A 19098-nucleotide genomic window follows, 5' to 3' on the forward strand; every position below is an offset into this window, starting at 1 on the left:
ATATTTGAATTTTAACTAACCTTGTCAAATGACTTAGGCTGTGTGCGCACATGTGCATTTTTCATGCGTTTCCACAGCGTTTTAAACTGCAACGTAAACGCAGGTGTTCTGCATCCCCAGCAAAGACTATGAGAATTTTGCAATATCCATGCGCACGTTGCGTTTTAAACCCAGCGTTTTGAATGCTGACATTTTTTGTCAAAACACTGCGCTCTAAAAAGCAACATGTCAGTTCTTTTGTGCGTTTTGGATGTTTTTCCCACTCTGTCTATGGCAGAGCAAGCATCCAGAACACATGAATTCTGCATCCATTTTGCAATCAAAAACGCAGCTTTTTGGCTGCGTTTAGAAACGTACATGCGGTGTCAAAACGCTGCGGAATATTTGTCATGGCAGAACGCAGACATGTGCACATAGTGTTAGGATTTATGCCAGATTGAGATTCTGACTAAGTTCATTAAAGGGTAAATTTTGACTTTTAAGATTGCTACTTCCAATAGGTGGCACTAGAGTTCATCTCCTTCCTCCCTGAAGGGACAATCTGCATATTTCCCGGAGGAGCATTGAAGTTTAAAGTCTCCTCACTACCGGCATGCCAGATTGCTGTGTCAGTCTCTGCAAGAAGAAAAGCTTTCCCCTTAGACCATGTAATAGCCAGGAGCTGTGCAGGTACTATACTGCGCAGATGCGGTACACAGCTCACATTGAACGGCAAGAGCAGGTTTGAATATCTTCTGATGAAGTATTCAAATGCTACTGGCAACCACCAACATTGGCACTGAAATTGCACAATTTCTGATGCACTCATGAACCGGATCTGATTGACTCTCTGCAATTCGATCATGGAGTTCTGTAGACTTGTCATGGCAGTTTAGAGTTTGACAAAGGCCCCCTAATAATTAACCTGTGAACCCAGCCTGTGACTCGGCTTAATAGAAGAAAGTCATTTTAAGGAAAACATGTCAGGTAAAATAAACAACCTGCAAGTATGGGGTTAATCTGCAGATTAACAGCGTTCTGAAGCTGCCTGGAGCCCAAATTGAGTGCCGCTGCTTGAAGGAAATGAATTGAGTTGGAGGCGGTAATATCCGCTGCTCACCAGGCAGCTTCAGAACGCTGTTAAAGAAAATCTGTCAGCAGGGTTTTGCTATGCAATCTCAAGACAGCAGGAAATGGAGGCTGACACACAGAGTTCACCAATGTGTCACTTATTATACTGCTGTGCTGTTGTTTACTTATAGTGAAGATTTTATCACCTGAGATTATCATTGTCTAGGCTACACTAGTCCGTCTATAGACTTTGCATAAAGAGCCTGGTGTGGATGGGTTAACTTTCTCAGCTCTACAGCATGCTAAACCTAAAAACTCTTATTGGGTCACAACCGCTGCACCCAGTAATCTAAGTGGTACATCGCTGGATTCAGAGTCTTTGCCTAAATCATGCTACTGTCAGATGAGGTAGTAAAAACCTGCTAACAGATTCCCTTTAACCTGCAACCTAACCCAATCATTGCACATTATTAGTGGGGGTTTTTATCTGCCAGGTTCCTTTTAGTGATATATTGCAATCCAACAATATTGCTGTATAAAGAAGCAATTAAGCTTCTGCAGGTTCCAGAATTCACAATATTAAATACTAAAATAGAAAATAAAATAATAAAGGTAAAAAACAAAAGCAGATTTGTTATTGATACATTTGTATAAGTCTGATCTATCAAAATATCAGCCAAACACAGCATTTTGCATTTAGCCCAAACAGTTCTACTTTGGTCTCATCTGACCAGAGCACCTTCTAAGGCTATGTGCGCACGTGTGCGCTCTGCACCGCACCTAAAAGGTGCGCTTCAGAGCGCAGCTGAAAAGCTCCGTTCTGAAGCACATGGTGCCGGCAGAGAACGTGCGCTCTGCATGCTGCCCCTCCCTATAGACAGCATGCAAAACGCACGGAAGAAGTGACATGTCACTTCTTAGAACGCACGCTTCGGGCAGCAGCCGATTCGCTGCGTTCTAATACGCCACATGCGCACGGCTCCTGCACAATCTCCATAGACTGTGCAGGGGACGCAGGACGCATGCAGTTAAGCTGCGGTGCAGAACGCAGCGTAACTGCATGCAATACGCACACGTGCGCACATAGCCTTACATATGCAATGTAGAGACACAGCTAGTATGTGGAAAAACATGCTCTGGTCAAATGAGACCAAAGTAGAACCTTTTTGGCTAATTGAAAAATGTATATATTTGGAGGAAACGTAACCCTGTGCATCACCTTGAAAATACCATGCCCCTGTCAAAGTTTTGGTGGCATCATCATGGTGTAGTGATGCTTTTCTTTAACAGGGAAAGGGATACTGGTTTGAGTTGATGAGAAGATGTTGGCGCTAAATAGAGGGAAATCTTCAAGGCAAACCTGTTAAAGAGGTTGCAAAAAACAGATCTAAATCTCATTGGGAGTCTGTGGCAAGACTTGAAAATTGCTAAAGCTATTTTGCAAAGAGAAATGAGCAGAAATTTCAGCCACTAGATGTGCAAAGATCGGAGAGACGTACCTCAAAATACTTGCAGCAGTAATTGCAGAGAGAGGTGGTCCTACAAAATATTGCTTAGTGGGGCTGAATACAAATGTATGTCACAATTTTCAGATTTATATTTTTAAAATATTTAGAAAACCATGTATCCCTTCTATTTACCAAGTCTGTCAGATTATGAGATCACTTCCTGTGTACAACCCTCGTGGTTTATGATCTCATATACACATACTGTTATTGTCCATATTGATGTGTATGGCTATCTGTGGCGCCCCAGGACCTGGTCGCCACAACAGCATTGCCCCTCCAAAGGGTTAATGCTGAGCCTGGAGGTAATTGGGAGGTCTATTGGCCAGTAAGTTCACCATCCAACGCAGTTTTTCCCTCAGGCCAGCAGGGGGAGCTCTGAACCTGGAGTTCCAGGGAGCATTCCTCAAGTCTGACCTGAGGGAGGAGTTAGTGTTCCGTCTGAAGAGAGAAAGCTGAGAGAGCAGATGCAGAGTAGTGCTGTCCTGCGGACTGGGGCCTGGAGCTGGAGTAGCTTGGCCCAGTGAAGCAGGAGGAGCAGAGAGGCACAGAAGAGACTCAGACATCGGAGTCTGTGGTTGCCAGGGTGTAAAATCCTTCCCTGGTAGCCGAATCCGGAGGGCAGGAGAGCTGCAAGCCCCCTGGCCCAGAAGCAATCTGAAGGTAAAGCTGCATCCCAAGGGCCTGGTGTGGACTCCAGCAGAGAAGCACCAGAGAGGGCCTGCGCAGCCTACCACACAGAAAAAGGGACGAACCACCGGTCCCACGTAGCTGGGCACAGGAGGCAGGGGAGGGAGACTACGGAGTGTGTGGGAGGGGGCGGGTACTCATCACACTATACCTGCCCACTAAGCAGCGGGTCGGCAACAAGCTGTTGCCAGATTTGCATGTCAACATAGTCCTGCCCATGTTGACATGAAATGACCGGAAGCAGCAAAATCGTGGCAGGAGCGGTCACATGACCACTCTGAGCCGGAGGAGAGAGGCTGACAGCAGGGCAGGTAAGTGGTCTCTATCTACTTACCTGCCCCAATGTAGCCCAATAGTGAAATAATAAAAAAAGTCAAAATAAGCCGGATAACACCTTTAACATTCAACATACAGTACCAATGTAACAATATGTCATACACCAGAACCAATTATTTTAGTTCCAAGGGAAAACGGTTATTTCCACATATTGTATTAAAAGGTTATTGCTATCTTCATTGATGGATATTGTTAGATAGTGTTTGTAAAAACAAGCATTGTTGCAATTTACTGGCTATTAAATTTTGCAGTCGTAATTGAGACATTGAGTCTTTTGTTTACAGTGTATTGCCTAGGAGACCGACCACCATCGCCATCAAGCTTGTAAGAACAGTGCTGAAACTGGCGCCGATTAAGACTTAACAGTACACTCCAGCAGTCCTGGTTAGCTTCAAAACAGTGCTTACAAGGTCAATAAAAAAAAAGAGCTTGTAAGCACTGAATTTTTCTGTCTAGCATTGGAGGATGGACTACTACAAGATAACAAACTGTGTACAAAATAGAGGTGTTACTATCTCAACAATGACTAAAAATTGTAATAAGCAGTAAATTGCAATATGTCTTCTATTTTCAAGAACTATTTGACAACCCATTTATGAATATGGAAATACACTTAATATTATGGGTTTGTAGGTCATGGGAAGTGGAATAAAGTGATATCTTAATATCTGCAATCTGATATCTTATGCTGGGTTCACACATAGCGATGCAGCAGCGATCACGACGGGCGACCTGACCTTATCAGGATCACTGCTGCGTCGTTACATGGTCGCTGGTGAGCTGTCAAACAGGCAGATCTCACCAGCGACCAGTTATCAGCCCCCAGCCAGCAGCGACGGTAACTAAGGTAAATATCGGGTAACCAAGGGCTTGGTTACCCGATATTTACATTTTTTACCCGATATTTACATTGGTTACCAGCGCACACCGCTTAGCGCTGGCTCCCTGCACGCCAGAGTACACATCGGGTTAATAAGCAAACCCTTGCTTATTTACCCGATGTGTACTCTGGTGTGCAGGGAGCAGGGAGCCGGCAGCACAGGCAGCGTGAGAGCGGCGGACGCTGGTAACAAAGGTAAATACCAGGAAACCAAGGAAAGGGCTTCCCTTGGTTACCCGATGTTTACCTTGGTTACAGCTTACCGTAGGCTACCAGAAGCTGGCTCCCTGCTCGCTTCAGTTCATCGCTCTCTCGCTGTGACACACAGTTCAAAAAGTATAGAAAAGCAGGTTGATATACCGCGCCACACCACAGAAGTCTTCTGTGGTGTGGCGCGGTATATCAACCTGCTTTTCTATACTTTTTGAACTGTCTCTTCACCGCGGGACCGCTGCCTCCCACACCATCATATCGTGGTTTACATGCTTTGAAAGGGGTTGTGACTGGCACAACCAAACCAGGTGAGTGTACCTGCCAGTATTCACTTCCACGTGTTTACCGGGTAAGACCCTATTTGCGCCTTATCTTTCCACAGTTATCTCATCTGCTGTGACACACAGCGATGTGTGCTTCACAGCGGGAGAGCAGCGAGCAAAAAATGAAGCAGGACATTCAGCAACGACCGGCGACCTCACAGCAGGGGCCAGGCCGTTGCTGGATGTCGCACACAGGGACGTTGCTGCTACGTCACAGAAAATGGTGACGTAGCAGCAATGTCGTTGTCGCCGTCGCTGTGTGTGACACCACCTTTAGTCCAGAGAAATCCACATCTGTTTTTAATGTAAATTAGCTTTTCCAGGCTATGGGCCGGACATCAATTTGCATGAGAATATGCCTTCAGAGATTAGTTTAAATATAACGGGGCAATACCAGTGTCATGTGTAATGGCTGCTCTCTGCAGAGTGTGGTTATAACATGACATGGCAGGAATCCTCTCAGTGCTTCAGCTTCGATCTGAAAAGCAGGCAGTATTGCAATATCTCTGTCATACAGCAGAGCTGTGAGAGCTGCAGCATATGTGTTTGTATGAGTTGGTGCACATGATCAGGTGTTTGCAGTGTCTTGGACGTAGTGTGTATTCACTGCGTCCAAAACGCTGCATTGTACAGTAAAAGAACAGTAGATGGGATTTATAGAAATTCCATGCCTACTGTGCTTTTTTCTCTGCAACATAAACCCACCTGCAGTGCGGCTTTCCGAGCCACAGCATGACAATTTATGCTGCGCAGACACGAGTGTTCTCCGCAAGGAGAATAGAGCTAAAGTCCGCAGCGGCTCGAACACTGATCGTGGGCATGGGAATGATCTGCCACAACATATCAGACTCTCGCCTACCTTGACAAACTTCAAAAGAAACCTGAAGACCCACTCTTACGACAAGCCTAAACCTGCAGTAACCCTCAGTCTGATATAGCTCCGAACAACCATCTCTACCCTCACCTACTGTATCCTCACCCATCCCTTGTAGACTGTGAGCCCTTGCGGGCAGGGACCTCTATCCTCCTGTACTAGTCTGTGCCTTGGTTTGTTTATGATTACTGTACTTGTCCCTTCTATGTATACCCCTTTTCACATGTAAAGCGCCATGGAATAAATGGCGCTATAATAATATATAATAATAATAATAATGGGCAGCTGCGGTCTTCTGCAGACAGCACTCGTGACCCTGCAGAAGAAGCTGAGCCCAAGATGCAGCGTGTCCTGATTGTGTGCACATACTCTAAGAAGACAAAGATCTACTATGCTGTGCTAGTTACATGCCCCACACTGGTAACTCCCCTTTTATTAAAAATAATCTCTAGAGGCAAATACTCATGAAGATCAGTGTCCGGTCATAGCCTGGAACACCTCTTTTACATATAAGAAAAACATTGATTTCTCTGGAATAAGAGATCAGATCACAGACATAAAGATATAATTTTATTAACCTTCCTATGAACGACATGCCCATATAGACAGCTTAGGAGGGTTGATCCTACTGACAAATTCCCTTTAATAGGGATGAGTGAAGCAGAAATGTAAAGTTCAGTGTTCGTATTGAACACCTTGTTTTCTTTGCTGAATACTGAACAAAGACTTTTTACTATATGTCCGGTTCCTGTTCCGCTTTGTCATCTGAATACAACTTTTAGGCTGTGGGCACTTCTGGAGCCATCATAGCCATGCCAAGTATTGGTGTGTCTGTGGTTGGCCAGGGAAATCACTGTAAAAGCAAAAAAAAAAAAGGAAGCAAAATTGTTAAAGCAGGACATGCTATAACACTGCTTTCGGGTCCTCTCATTATGCATATTAACTGGTTCCCCCTCCCACCCTCTGTGACAGTGTCTGTGATTGGTTGCAGTCAGACTCCCGGCGTGCTGGCATCTCTGATTGGTTGCCATCAAAGAGGCAGTCTCTGTCTGCCCAAGTAAAATGTAAAAATAAATAAAAATAAAATTATGTAGGGTGCCCCGCATATAAATACCCAGCGCAGATAAAGCATATGGCTGCAGGCTGCAGCCCCCAGCTGTGTGCTTATCTTGGCTGTGTATCAAAATATGAGGGACCCCATGCAGTTTTTTTAACTAGTGAAATAAATTAAAAAAAAAAAAAACTGCGAGCGGTCCCACCAATTTTGATCATGATTTAGCTAACAGAGCTGGTATTCTCAGGCTGGGGAGGCCCATGGTTATTGGGTCCTTCCAAGCCTAAAAACAGCAGCCTGCAGTCACCCAGAATTGTTGAATCCATTAGATGCGACAATCCGGGCACCTTACCCGGCTCATCTTGATACCCCAGTGTGGTGGCAAACAGGGTAATATAAGGGGTTAATGACAGCTCACAGATGTCACCAAGCCCTAGATTAGTAATGGGTAGGGTCTATGAGACCCCCCCATCGCCCGATTACTAATCCTGTAAGTGAAAACAAAAACACAAACACTTAAAAAATCCATTATTTGAATTAAAATACAAGAAAAAACACCCTTTCAACCCCCTATTAACCGAAAAACGCCCAGGTCCGACATAATTCACACGATGCCCCAAAGCGATCCCGGCTCTGTTACATCTTGAAGTCGCAGCACCAGTCATAAAACATGACCATAAGCTGCGGCTGCCGATAGAGACCAACTGAGCTGCAGCTGTGAGCGATGATGTCACTCAGTTTATGTGCAGTCACAGCTAGAGGTTCCTACAGTACCTCCTGTGACCGCAGGTAAAATCACCTCAAGTGACCTCAATGAACTGGGTGACGTCACCTAAGGTGAACGGAGTTTAATCAGACCTTCATCTCCTAGCAGAAAATTGCATTTTTTTAGGCCAAGATGCAGATTAAGTGCTGAAATTTATACACCAAATTCCTGCACCAAATCAGCAAAAAAAAACAACTTCAAAACGCGATGTGGGATTAATGCGGTACGATACAATTTTTTGCCAGGAGATGAAGATTTAGTGCAGGAATTTGGTGCATAAGTTCTAGCACCAAATCTGTATCTCTTGCCAAAAAAACGCACAAAAATGGTTTTGACACCACTTCGGTGTGGTTTTCTGCCAAAAGATGCACATTTGGTGCTGAAATGTCTGCACCAGATTTCTACACCAAATTTGCACCTTTTGGCAAACAAACACATGGTTTTTCATGCAGTTTTTTTTGTCAGGAGATGAAGATTTGGTGCAGGAATGTGGTGTACACATTTCAGCACCAAATCTGCATCGCCTGGCAAAAAAAAGGTGGTTTTCTGCCAGGAGAAGACCCGCATCCGACAGCGGCTTCAAAGTGAAAGTACTGCCGGATTGTCGAACTGTGAGACATAACCAAGACCCACAATCCAACAGTGGCTTGAAAGTGAAAGCGTTGCCGGATTGTCAAAACTGCAGGTCATGGCTGTGACTCGCAATCCGACACTGTGGCAGTGGCTTGAAAGTGAAAGTGCTGCCGGAATGTCAGACCAGCAGCACTTTCACTTTGAAGCTGCTGCCCAACTGTCGAATTTTTGGTCACAGCGGTGTTTCGTAGTCCGACAGTCAGCTCACCAGAGGTCATACCATGGGAACTCGGCTGTGACCTCCAGTGAACTGAGGGATGTCACTGCTCACAGCCAGGTTCCCCCCGCTGCTGTCAGTAAGTCTCAGAGCATGAAGAAAGCAGACATGCTTCCCCTCTCTCCAGGCTCCGAATGTAGCAGAGCTGAGAATCATCGTGGGACTTCGTATGGATTACGTCAGATCTTGAAGGGTGTTTTGGGGGTTCATAAAGGGATGAAAAAGGGTGTGTGTGTTTTATTTCAAATAAAGAATTTATTTGGTGCTTATGTTTATTTTCACTTGCAGTATTAGTAATGGGGGTCCCTCATGGCTGTGAGCTGTCATTAACCCCTTATACCAGGGGTGGGCAATTAATTTTCCCATGGGGCCGCATGAGAAATTGGGATTGGTTTAGAGGGCCGGACTAATATAATTACCTCAGTTCTACCCAATATACTACATCACTACACCCCCTCCATATACTACACCTGTAATAAACTACACCACTACACCCCTATATACTACACCTGTATTATGCTACACTCCCTCCATATACCTGTAATATACTACACCACTATATAATACACCTCCGATATACTACATCATTACACCCCTATATACTACACCTGTAATATAGTACACCTCCATATAGCACACCTGTAATATACTACACCTCCATATAGCACACCTGTAATATACTACATCACTACACCCGTATATACACCTGTAATATACTACATCACTACACCCCTATATACACCTGTAATATACTACATCACTACACCCCTATATACACCTGTAATATACTACATCACTACACCCCTATATACACCTGTAATATACTACATCACTACACCCCATATACTACACCTGTAATATACTATACCTCCATATAGCACACCTGTAATATACTACATCACTACACCCCTATATACACCTGTAATATACTACATCACTACACCCCTATATACACCTGTAATTTACTACACCTCCATATAGTACACCTGTAATATACTACATCAATACACCCCATATACTACACCTGTAACATACTATACCTCCATATAGCACACCTGTAATATACTACATCACTACACCCCTATATACTACATCACTACACCACTATATAGCACACCTGTAATATACTACACCTCCATATAGCACACCTGTAATATACTACACCTCCATATAGCACACCTGTAATATACTACATCTCCATATAGCACACTTGTAATATACTACATCACTACACCCCTATATAGCACACCTGTAATATACTACATCACTATACCCCCATATACTACCCCACTAGCCTGCACCCCCATATCACAGACACTACACCCCATACAGCCTGCACCCCCATATCACACACACTACACCCCCATATGTCACACACCCTGCCCACATATCTCACCCTGCCTGTACCCCAACTTACCCCTCTCAAACACTCTGCACCCCTTCACATCCTTCTGTCAGTCTGCAGCCCTCATCTGCCACTCACCCTGCAGCCCCCTTTCCCCTCATGTCCCCTCTTTTCTCATTACCAGTCATCATGTGTCCACATCTCCTTCAGGATTCAGCATGTCTTGCTTGCTGCCCGGCATCCTGTGTCTCCTCCCACACAGTCACATGGGCGTGACATCATCGCAGGTCCTGGAAGATGAATTGTTCCGTCTGCTGTGCTGCTCCTTCTCCTGCCGGGCGGGCGGGAACTTTTGAAATGACACACGCAGCGCAGTACTGACAACGTCAGAGCGCGCGCGTGTGTCACTGACAATTAGTGCCGGCAGGGAACAGAGGAAAGACTCCTGCGTTCTGCTGCCTGCACTGACTGTGCGGACCTGCACAGGATCTCTCCCTGCTCGGCACGCTGCAGCCCGGCTCCACTGCACTGGCTGAAGACGGGCGGGCCGGTCACAGAGAGCAGGCGGGCCGGATGTGGCCCGCGGGCCGCCCCTTGCCCAGGTCTGCCTTATACAGTGTGTCCACTCATATCCTGTCCACCGCCATTAACATGAGAACGGCGGCAGCTATAGGCATAGAAGTGGTGTCTAGGTATAGTAAAGTAGCCATGCGCTACGCAATGAAACCACCTATAGCACCACCTGGTGGAAAACAATGGAATTAGCATTTTTATCTCGAAAACGGAATGAGATAGAGAAAAAAAGTGAATTAAAAAATTGTTGAACATCATCAATTCAATACGAAATGACACCTTGCATACAGAAATGCTATGATTAGCCCTGAAGAGAGTCTGACTGCAGCATGACCCTCTGGGAAACACGGTATGTATAACTATCCTGTTCTTATTACCATTTAACTTCCACCACAGTCCCTTACAGCTTACTATGGCCATTTTACAGCCCTGAATGTCTCATCCCCATTGTCTTCTGGAGGGGTTCGTTGGTCAGGGTTAAGTTCAGCGTTATGTTCGCTTGCCGATCCCAATCCCCCCCCCCCACTGTTGGTTTGGCGGACCCGAATATCCACGAGTTTGCTCATCACTACCCTTTAAAAACAAGTATATCTGTGTAACACTGATTTTTATCATTTTCCTCTTAGTTTTGCTTACCTGTTCATTTTGTTTCTTTGTCTACATGAGTGATCAGTTTTTGTAATCCTGTGTTTCATAATATGTGTACTTGGATGTAGCTCTGCCTTCTTTATTCTATGTCTGCTATACAAATACAGTTTTGTTGAAGGTGGGGATCACTACTATATTTTCCAACCACCACATTATCTTCCATGATCTCTGACTAACCCAAGGCTAGCAGTTTACTCTATCTTCCAGCATACTGAGTCAGCATCTTCTTGTCCTGCAATGCCAGATTTGCACACAATTTTGCAAGCTTCTTCGCAGCGCAGTAGTGAGAAAATAGAACTGGTAACATTTATGAGGGAGCAGAAGATAGAAGCTGCAGTAAAATATAGTTCATACTATAAGTCATCATAATGTATTCAGAAAGCTTAATCACAGTAATTACAGGGGCCTCTGAGCTGCATCTGGATATTGCTTACACACATAAAAGTAAATGTTGGCACATTTTAAAATAGCGCAGCTAAGGGGAACACATAAAAGTACCTGTCAGTGTGACATAGCTTCTGTGTTTTGGAAATTACTATGTTAATAAAACTCATTCAAGAGAAATATGATGGTTCGTTTCAAATCTAGTTACTTAAAACTCTGCTTTTATAGAGCCAGGCATTGTATTTTGCCATATTTCCTACTGATCTCACAAAAACATGAAATAGTTTTACAACTCATCACATATGTCTAAGAGAGTGCTGCATGCCTTGAAACAGTATTCCTACTCTGTGAACCTTTTCATGTTACATCTAAAAACATAAAGGGAACCTGTCAGGTACAGTATGCACCCAGAACCATGAGCAGTCCTGGGTGCATATTGCTAATCCCTGCCTAACCGTCCCTGTATCTAGAAGGACACAAAGAGAACTTTAGAAAAAGTATTTCTAATGATCTTTTATCATATGCTAATTCAGTCTTCAGTCAGGGACTAGCTGCAAGGTCGTTAGTTTCTGCGTGCATTCCGCCCTCTTAGCATGGCAGCACGCCCACAGGGGCATGCTAACATACTATTCAATGCGCCACTTGCAATGGAGCCCTGCTATATTCCACAATGGATTTGATACATTGTGGAACAGAGCAGGCCTCCATTGCAAGTGGTGCACATCGTCTTTTTTTCTTCAGTTGTTTTCTGTTTTCGGAGCCCACTGGAAGTCTCCTATTCAGCAAGTTGGAGTAGTTGCCTTTGCTAGGAGAGTGTCCTTGCAGCAATATATGCCTGCCTTTGCCATATCCAGGTGAGTACATTGAATTAGGAGCACTGTCTTTAACTTAACCTTTGCACCCAGGAAGCACTGTATCTTCTCTTTTGCTACAGGTTTTTGTCCAGACACCTCTTATACTATTCAAAGCAGCATTACTAGCGGTACCGTGCATACCTGTGTCCTCTGTCACCGCCGATCTGAAATCTCAGCACTTCTGGTCATGCGCAGTAGACCTCTCGGAAGCTGGGATGCATACACCCGGCTTCATACTGCCTATGACCGGATCTGCCGGCACTTCGGATCAGTGGTGACAGCGAACACAGGTTACGCGCATCACCACTGGTGATGCAGAATTGAATAACATGTTAGTACACCTCTGTGGGCGTACTACCATGCTAAAAGGGCGGACTAGACGTTGGAAATAACGCCCAGGGGACTAGTCCCCGCACTCATTAGCATATCATAAAAGATCTTTAGATATACTTTTCTACAGATCTCTTTAGGTATGCCACTACATACAGAGACGGTTAGGCAGGGATTAGCAATATGCACCCAGAAATGCTCATGGCACCTGACACGTTCACATTAAATGTATTTTATTAGAACTTTATGTGATATACCAACAAGTATTAAAGTGTATTGAGATTATGATGTATTGGGATTTTGTGTGGTACACCAACACGAATTTGCAAGTATTTGTAAAGTGTATACAGAAAACGAGAAGGATAAATTACTTGCCACACAGGCCCTTCCCTTTAGTTCTCCCTTTATAAGTAAATTCCATTTTTTTGCCAGTGGACACAAGTAAACATGGCAGTGCCCGCTTTCAGCCAAAGTGCGACATGTTTGCACATTTAGATCATAAGGTACTGAGTTTATTCCTCACTACACTGGGGGTCAGGATGTTTCACCAGCAGCAGTATCATGTGTACAGTCAACTGAAGCTTGAGTTTTCTACACCGACTGCCAAAAGAAAACAAAACAGAACACTGCAGCTAAAGACCTGTGGAGGTACAATGGGATCAGTATTGGGCTCTTTTTTTTTTCATTTTAATAACCTTATAAACTCTTTGCCGACATGTGACATTCTTGTATGTCATATGTCAAGCATAGGTGTATGGAACAAAATCAGGAGCATATATTTGGTAGATTCTGGCTGTGTTATTGCGTTGACACTTGCTTCTAATTATAGGGAGCGGAGAGAGCTCCAATTGCTGCTGTTTGCTCACTTAAGCTATGTTCACATGCCCAGTAATCATCCATTAGAACGGCTCTTGCAGCAATCCATTGGGATTAGCCACTCGTTTTCTTTCATTTGAAGCTAATACAGTAAGCAAAAAATGGATCTTTATCAAATGAAAGGAAAACAGATAGTTAATTAACGGATTCATTTTCCCTAGACTTCAATGTTAAAAATAAAAATGGATCCACCTGAAAAGACAGACTGAAAATTTGTATCTGCATGATTTTCTTGCCAACGGATTGCTGCTGGATTCATTCTAAAGGGTTTACACGCTGCGACATCGCTAGCGATAGCTAATGATGTTGCATGCGATAGCTTCCGCCCCCGTTGTTGTAACGATATGTGGTGATCGCTGACATAGCGAACATTATCGCTACTGCAGCGTCACACGCACATACCTGTGCAGCGACGACGCTGTGACTGCCGAACAATCCCTTCTTCAAGGGGGAGGTGCGTTCGGCGTCATAGCGACGTCACTGCGGCATCACTAAGCGGCCGGCCAATAGAAGCGGAGGGGCGGAGATGAGAGGGACGTAACATGCCGCCCACCTTCTTCCTTCCTCATTGCCGGTGGACGCAGGTAAGGAGATATTCCTCGTTCCTGCGGTGTCACACATAGCAATGTGTGGTGCCGCAGGAGCGACGAACAAGATCGTACCTGCAGCAGCAACTATATTAAGGAAATGAGCGACATGTCAACGAGCAACAATTTTTCACGTTTATGTGCTCGTTGATCGTCGCTCAGTGGTGTCACACGCTGCGATGTCGGTAACGACGCCGGATGTGCGTCACTAACGACGTAACCCCGACGATATATCGTTAGCGATGTCGCAGCGTGTAAAGCACCCTTAAGGGATGACTAATGGACACATGAACATAGCCTTATAGGCAGCAGTCATGTTGATGGCTGGGCTGCAGAGGGAATGATTACTTTGTAGTAAGCAGTGTAAAAAGAAAAAAAAAAAAACAGATTAAAACACCAAAATAGCAATTTTTAAGTCTACTGATCATATTTATCCCAAAATTGTATCAATACAAACTACACCGCACGCTGAAAAAAACAAACAAGCCTTTACAAAGCTCCATCGATAAAAAAAATAAACTATGGGGCTCAAAAAGTGCTGACAAACCACTTTTCTTATTATTAAGTAAAAAATTGTTAAAGACCACTAAATTATGAAAAAAGTAGCCTAACTTTAATACTGTTGTTGTGATCATACTGACCTGTAAAATTAAGCTACCAGGTTATTTTTACTACACAGTAAATGCCATAAAGACAGAATACAAAAAAAAATAGCATTTTTCCAGCATTTCAACGCAATACAGCAGACAAGCTGTGGACACTGATTGTCTGCAGTGGTCACGAGATGTCCACCTTATGAAGAGGAAGTTATTACACTGGTGGAGAACACAGGCTGCGGAGTGCAACAGGGTGATGAATATGCTAGGGGAGTATCCATTCATTTTGGTGTTAAGACTCCCATGGGCCCCATCTAGTGGACAACAACTGTAATAGCCTTGTAGAGGGCTTAGAAAGTCAAAGAACAATATTTGCTGATGATTCTAAGCTAAGGTAACGAATCAAGTGAATAATTTAATATTACAGTGTCTTGCAGGTAATGGAAGGTCATGAATTTGGGCAGAAGAATAAAAAGTACAATTTTATGTTAAATAGTAAAAACACAGGGTAAAGCCACCACCAAAAATTCTGCTGAAAAGGCAAATATGGCCATGTCAAGAAACCAGTTTTGCCTCTATACAAGTCACTTGTCAGACCACACTTGTAATACTGTATATACCGTATTTTTCGGACTATAAGACGCACCTGACCATAAGACGCACCCTAGTTTTAAAGGAGGAAAAAAGGAAAATTAAAATTTTAACCAAAAAATGTGGTCATGACAAACTTATGGGGCGAGGATCTGCTGCTGACACTGTTATAGGGGTGATGTCCCCAAATTCTCTACTAAGGTACCCCATCCTGATAACGATCCTCCTGCCTTGTATATGATCCTGCTCATATACCCCCATCCTGCTCATATACCCCCATCCATCCTGCTCAAATACCCCCATCCTGCTCATATACCCCCATCCATTCTGCTCATATGCCCCCATCCATCCTGCTCATATACCCCCATCCATCCTGCTCATATACCCCCATCCATCCTGCTCATATACCCCCATCCATCCTGCTCATATACCCCCATCCATCCTGCTCATATACCCTCATCCATCCTGCTCATATACCCTCATCCATCCTGCTCACATACCCCCATCCATCCTGCTCATATACCCCCATCCAGCCTGCTCATATACCCCCATCCATTCTGCTCATATACCCCCATCCATCCTGCTCATATACCCCATCCATCCTGCTCATATACCCCCATCCATCCTGCTCATATACCCCCATCCATTCTGCTCATATACCCCCATCCTGCTCATATACCCCCATCCATCCTGCTCATATACCCCCTTCCATCCTGCTCATATACCCCATCCTGCTCATAATATACCACCATCCTGCTCATATACCCCCATCCTGTTCATATACCCCCATCCTGCTCATATACCCCCATCCTGCTCATATACCACCATCCAGCTCATAATATACCCCCATCCTGCTCATCATATACCCCCATCCATCCTGCTCATAATATACCCCCATCCATCCTGCTCATAATATACCCCCATCCTGCTATATACCCCCCATCCTGCTCATATATCCCCATCCTGCTATATACCCCCCCATCCTGCTCATAATATACCCCCATCCTGCTCATTTACCCCCATACTGCTCATAATATACCCCCATCCTGCTATATACCCCCCATCCTGCTCATATACCCCCCATCCTGCTCATGTACCCCCCCATCCTGCTCATATACTCCCCATCCTGCCCATATATCCCCATCCTGCTATATACCCCCCCATCCTGCTCATAATATACCCCCATCCTGCTTATTTACCCCCATACTGCTCATAATATACCCCCATCCTGCTATATACCCCCATCCTGCTCATATACCCCCCATCCTGCTCATATACCCCCCATCCTGCTCATATACTCCCCATCCTGCTCATATACCCCCAATCCTGCTCATAATATACCCCCATCCTGCTCATATACCCCATCTTGCTCATATACCCCCATACTGCTAATAATATATCCCCATCCATCCTGCTCATAATATACCCCCATCCATCCTGCTCATAAAATACCCCCATCCTGTGGCACAGAAAAAAAAGTAAACGTTTATACTCACCTTTCCTCACTCCCTGCAGCACCGATCAGCTTCCTTTCTGTCTCAGCTGCAGCGCCGCTGTGTGGAGCCGTCACCGTTGTCTGCAGCATCGCGATGTCTTCCTGTCTGTGCCGGTCAGCTGATCTGTGTGGACACTAGCGGCGCGCACAGCGATGACGTCATCGCTGTGCTCACCGCTCTACACAGATCAGCTGACCAGCACAGACAGGAAGACATCGCGATGCTGCAGCGGGACGGCTCCACACACGGTGACGAGTAAGTGTACTGATTCACTGCACCCCGCGCTGATAATGATGCACGGAGGGCAGTGAATACAGCCACACATGATCACTCCAGGCTGTAGCTGCCAGGGGTGATCATGCGGGCCGGCTGTTAATTATGCGCGCACCCCCCGCCCATATCCCGCCCACCTGTCAGCGCCAGCTTTAGCGCTGAGAGATGATGGGCGTGCATATGAAATGAGCGGGCCCACATAATCACGGCAGGCTGCTACAGCCCACTCGTGCCCCCGATGACCCGCTCCACCGCAGCACCCTCATTCCCCGCAGCCACATTCAGACCATAAGACGCACCCCCCACTTTCCCCCAACATTTGGGGGGAAAAAATTGTGTCTTATAGTTCGAAAAATACAGTAGTTCTAGGAACCAGTATGTAAAAAGGACATTAAAGCAATGGGGAATCTAATTTAGGTTATCAAATTTAGGGCTATTCAGTTTAGGAGGAAGACATCTTATGGGGTAATCTAATCACAAATACATGACTAGGGAAAGCTTTCTTTGCTTACAACTATGGCAGCATCCTCTACGTTTAGAGGAGAAAAGGTTTGGCAATTCTTTACTGTACAAGCAGTGATGCCATGAAGCTCTCTCCCTTACAGTGTTTCATTGAACAGGGTCGAGAAGGCTTAGATGCCTTTATTGAAACATCTAATATTACAGACTATGGATTCTAGATTTATAAAGATTGGACTATGCCACATTTAGACTTGGGGTGGATTTGTTCTCCAAATTTAAGGCAAAGCGGCCTCCAACTCATAGGGATTCTGTCCTTTTTATGATAGGGTAATAATTTGGATTTATTTTTTATTGTCTTTTTTCATCCTTGTCAACTAAAAGTGTAATGAAAGGAAATCGGTTAGCAGGAGTTTGCTATGTTATCTGAGACCACAATGGGGCAAGGGAAGAGACCTTCATCCCAGGGAGGTATCACTTACTGGACTGCTTGGTGCAGTTTTGATAGAATTCTTGTTTTCTCTGCTGTAGATGTAGTAGTGGTCACAATGCTGAGTTGTGTATAACCCCACCTATACCCCTGACTGGCAGCTTCCTGTGTACACTGTGCATTGTCAGTAAGCTGCCAATCAGTGGTGGGGGGTGGGGTTACAAAGATGAGCCCGACTGGCCTGCACATAAGACCTAGTCCAGCAGTGATAATCTCCTGGTCATAAAACACTGATTATATTGAAACTAGAGAAAGCTGGAATCAGTGGCTCAACTTTATGCTACGTTCAGATTAAATAGCAAGAAACCTGGTGAGTTTCCCTTTACAGGGTTCATAGGAAGGAGACAAACACAGTCAGTGAGTTTTTGCTCAGAAGGAATGCCTCTTCCACTTGTACAGCTAGGCAAGTATATCATAGATCTAAGCAGAATTGCTGCAGCCTGCACCAGCAGGCAAGTGGATGTGATTTTACAAATTAACAGAATAGTCATTCTTTGTCTAAGGTGAAATGAACGGTGAATGAGCAGGAAAATCTATACTGAGAATATAGAGAATCTGCTGTGGATTCCATGCTATGGAAAGGCCTAAAAGTACATATAAATTAACATTTTTTTTGTGTAGATAATAGTTTGCACAACAATATTTGGAGTTTATTTCTGAAATCATGAAAAATATAGAAGTGCGTATTTGACATTTCATACCTCTTGGGTGTGCTCTTTGAATACGTGCACAGGTCCTTGTGGTTTCGATATGTCCCATAGTTGCAGTGATCCATCGCCGCTAGACGTCACCAAAATATTCTCACTGATTTCGCTCCACGTCACATCAAACAGTGCATCACTCCACTCAAAGCTAGGTCACGTAACAAAAAATAAAATAGTGATTCAAGAAAATCAGTTTCAGAAAACATGCAAGCAAGACAATCCCTTCTGCATTATTTCACAACCCAAACTATTTATATGGGACTGTTGCCCTTTCAAAGACTAGCAATACCTTTACATGGCTAGTCTGTTTCACTTTTAATGTGAAATCATCATTTGGAATTATATGAAAAT

General features: G+C 44.5%; 1 protein-coding gene across 1 annotated transcript in view; it reads right to left on the minus strand.

Moving 5' to 3' along the window:
- PEX7 (peroxisomal biogenesis factor 7) overlaps positions 1–19098 on the minus strand; it is a 328168-nt gene that overhangs the window by 294580 nt on the left and 14490 nt on the right. The window contains exon 3 of the mRNA XM_075339838.1: positions 18745–18895. Coding sequence (XP_075195953.1) covers positions 18745–18895 — 151 coding nt within the window. The remainder of the gene's footprint in view (positions 1–18744; positions 18896–19098) is intronic.

This window comes from Anomaloglossus baeobatrachus, chromosome 3 (assembly GCF_048569485.1).
Source record: "Anomaloglossus baeobatrachus isolate aAnoBae1 chromosome 3, aAnoBae1.hap1, whole genome shotgun sequence".
Taxonomy (NCBI): Eukaryota; Metazoa; Chordata; class Amphibia; order Anura; family Aromobatidae; genus Anomaloglossus; species Anomaloglossus baeobatrachus.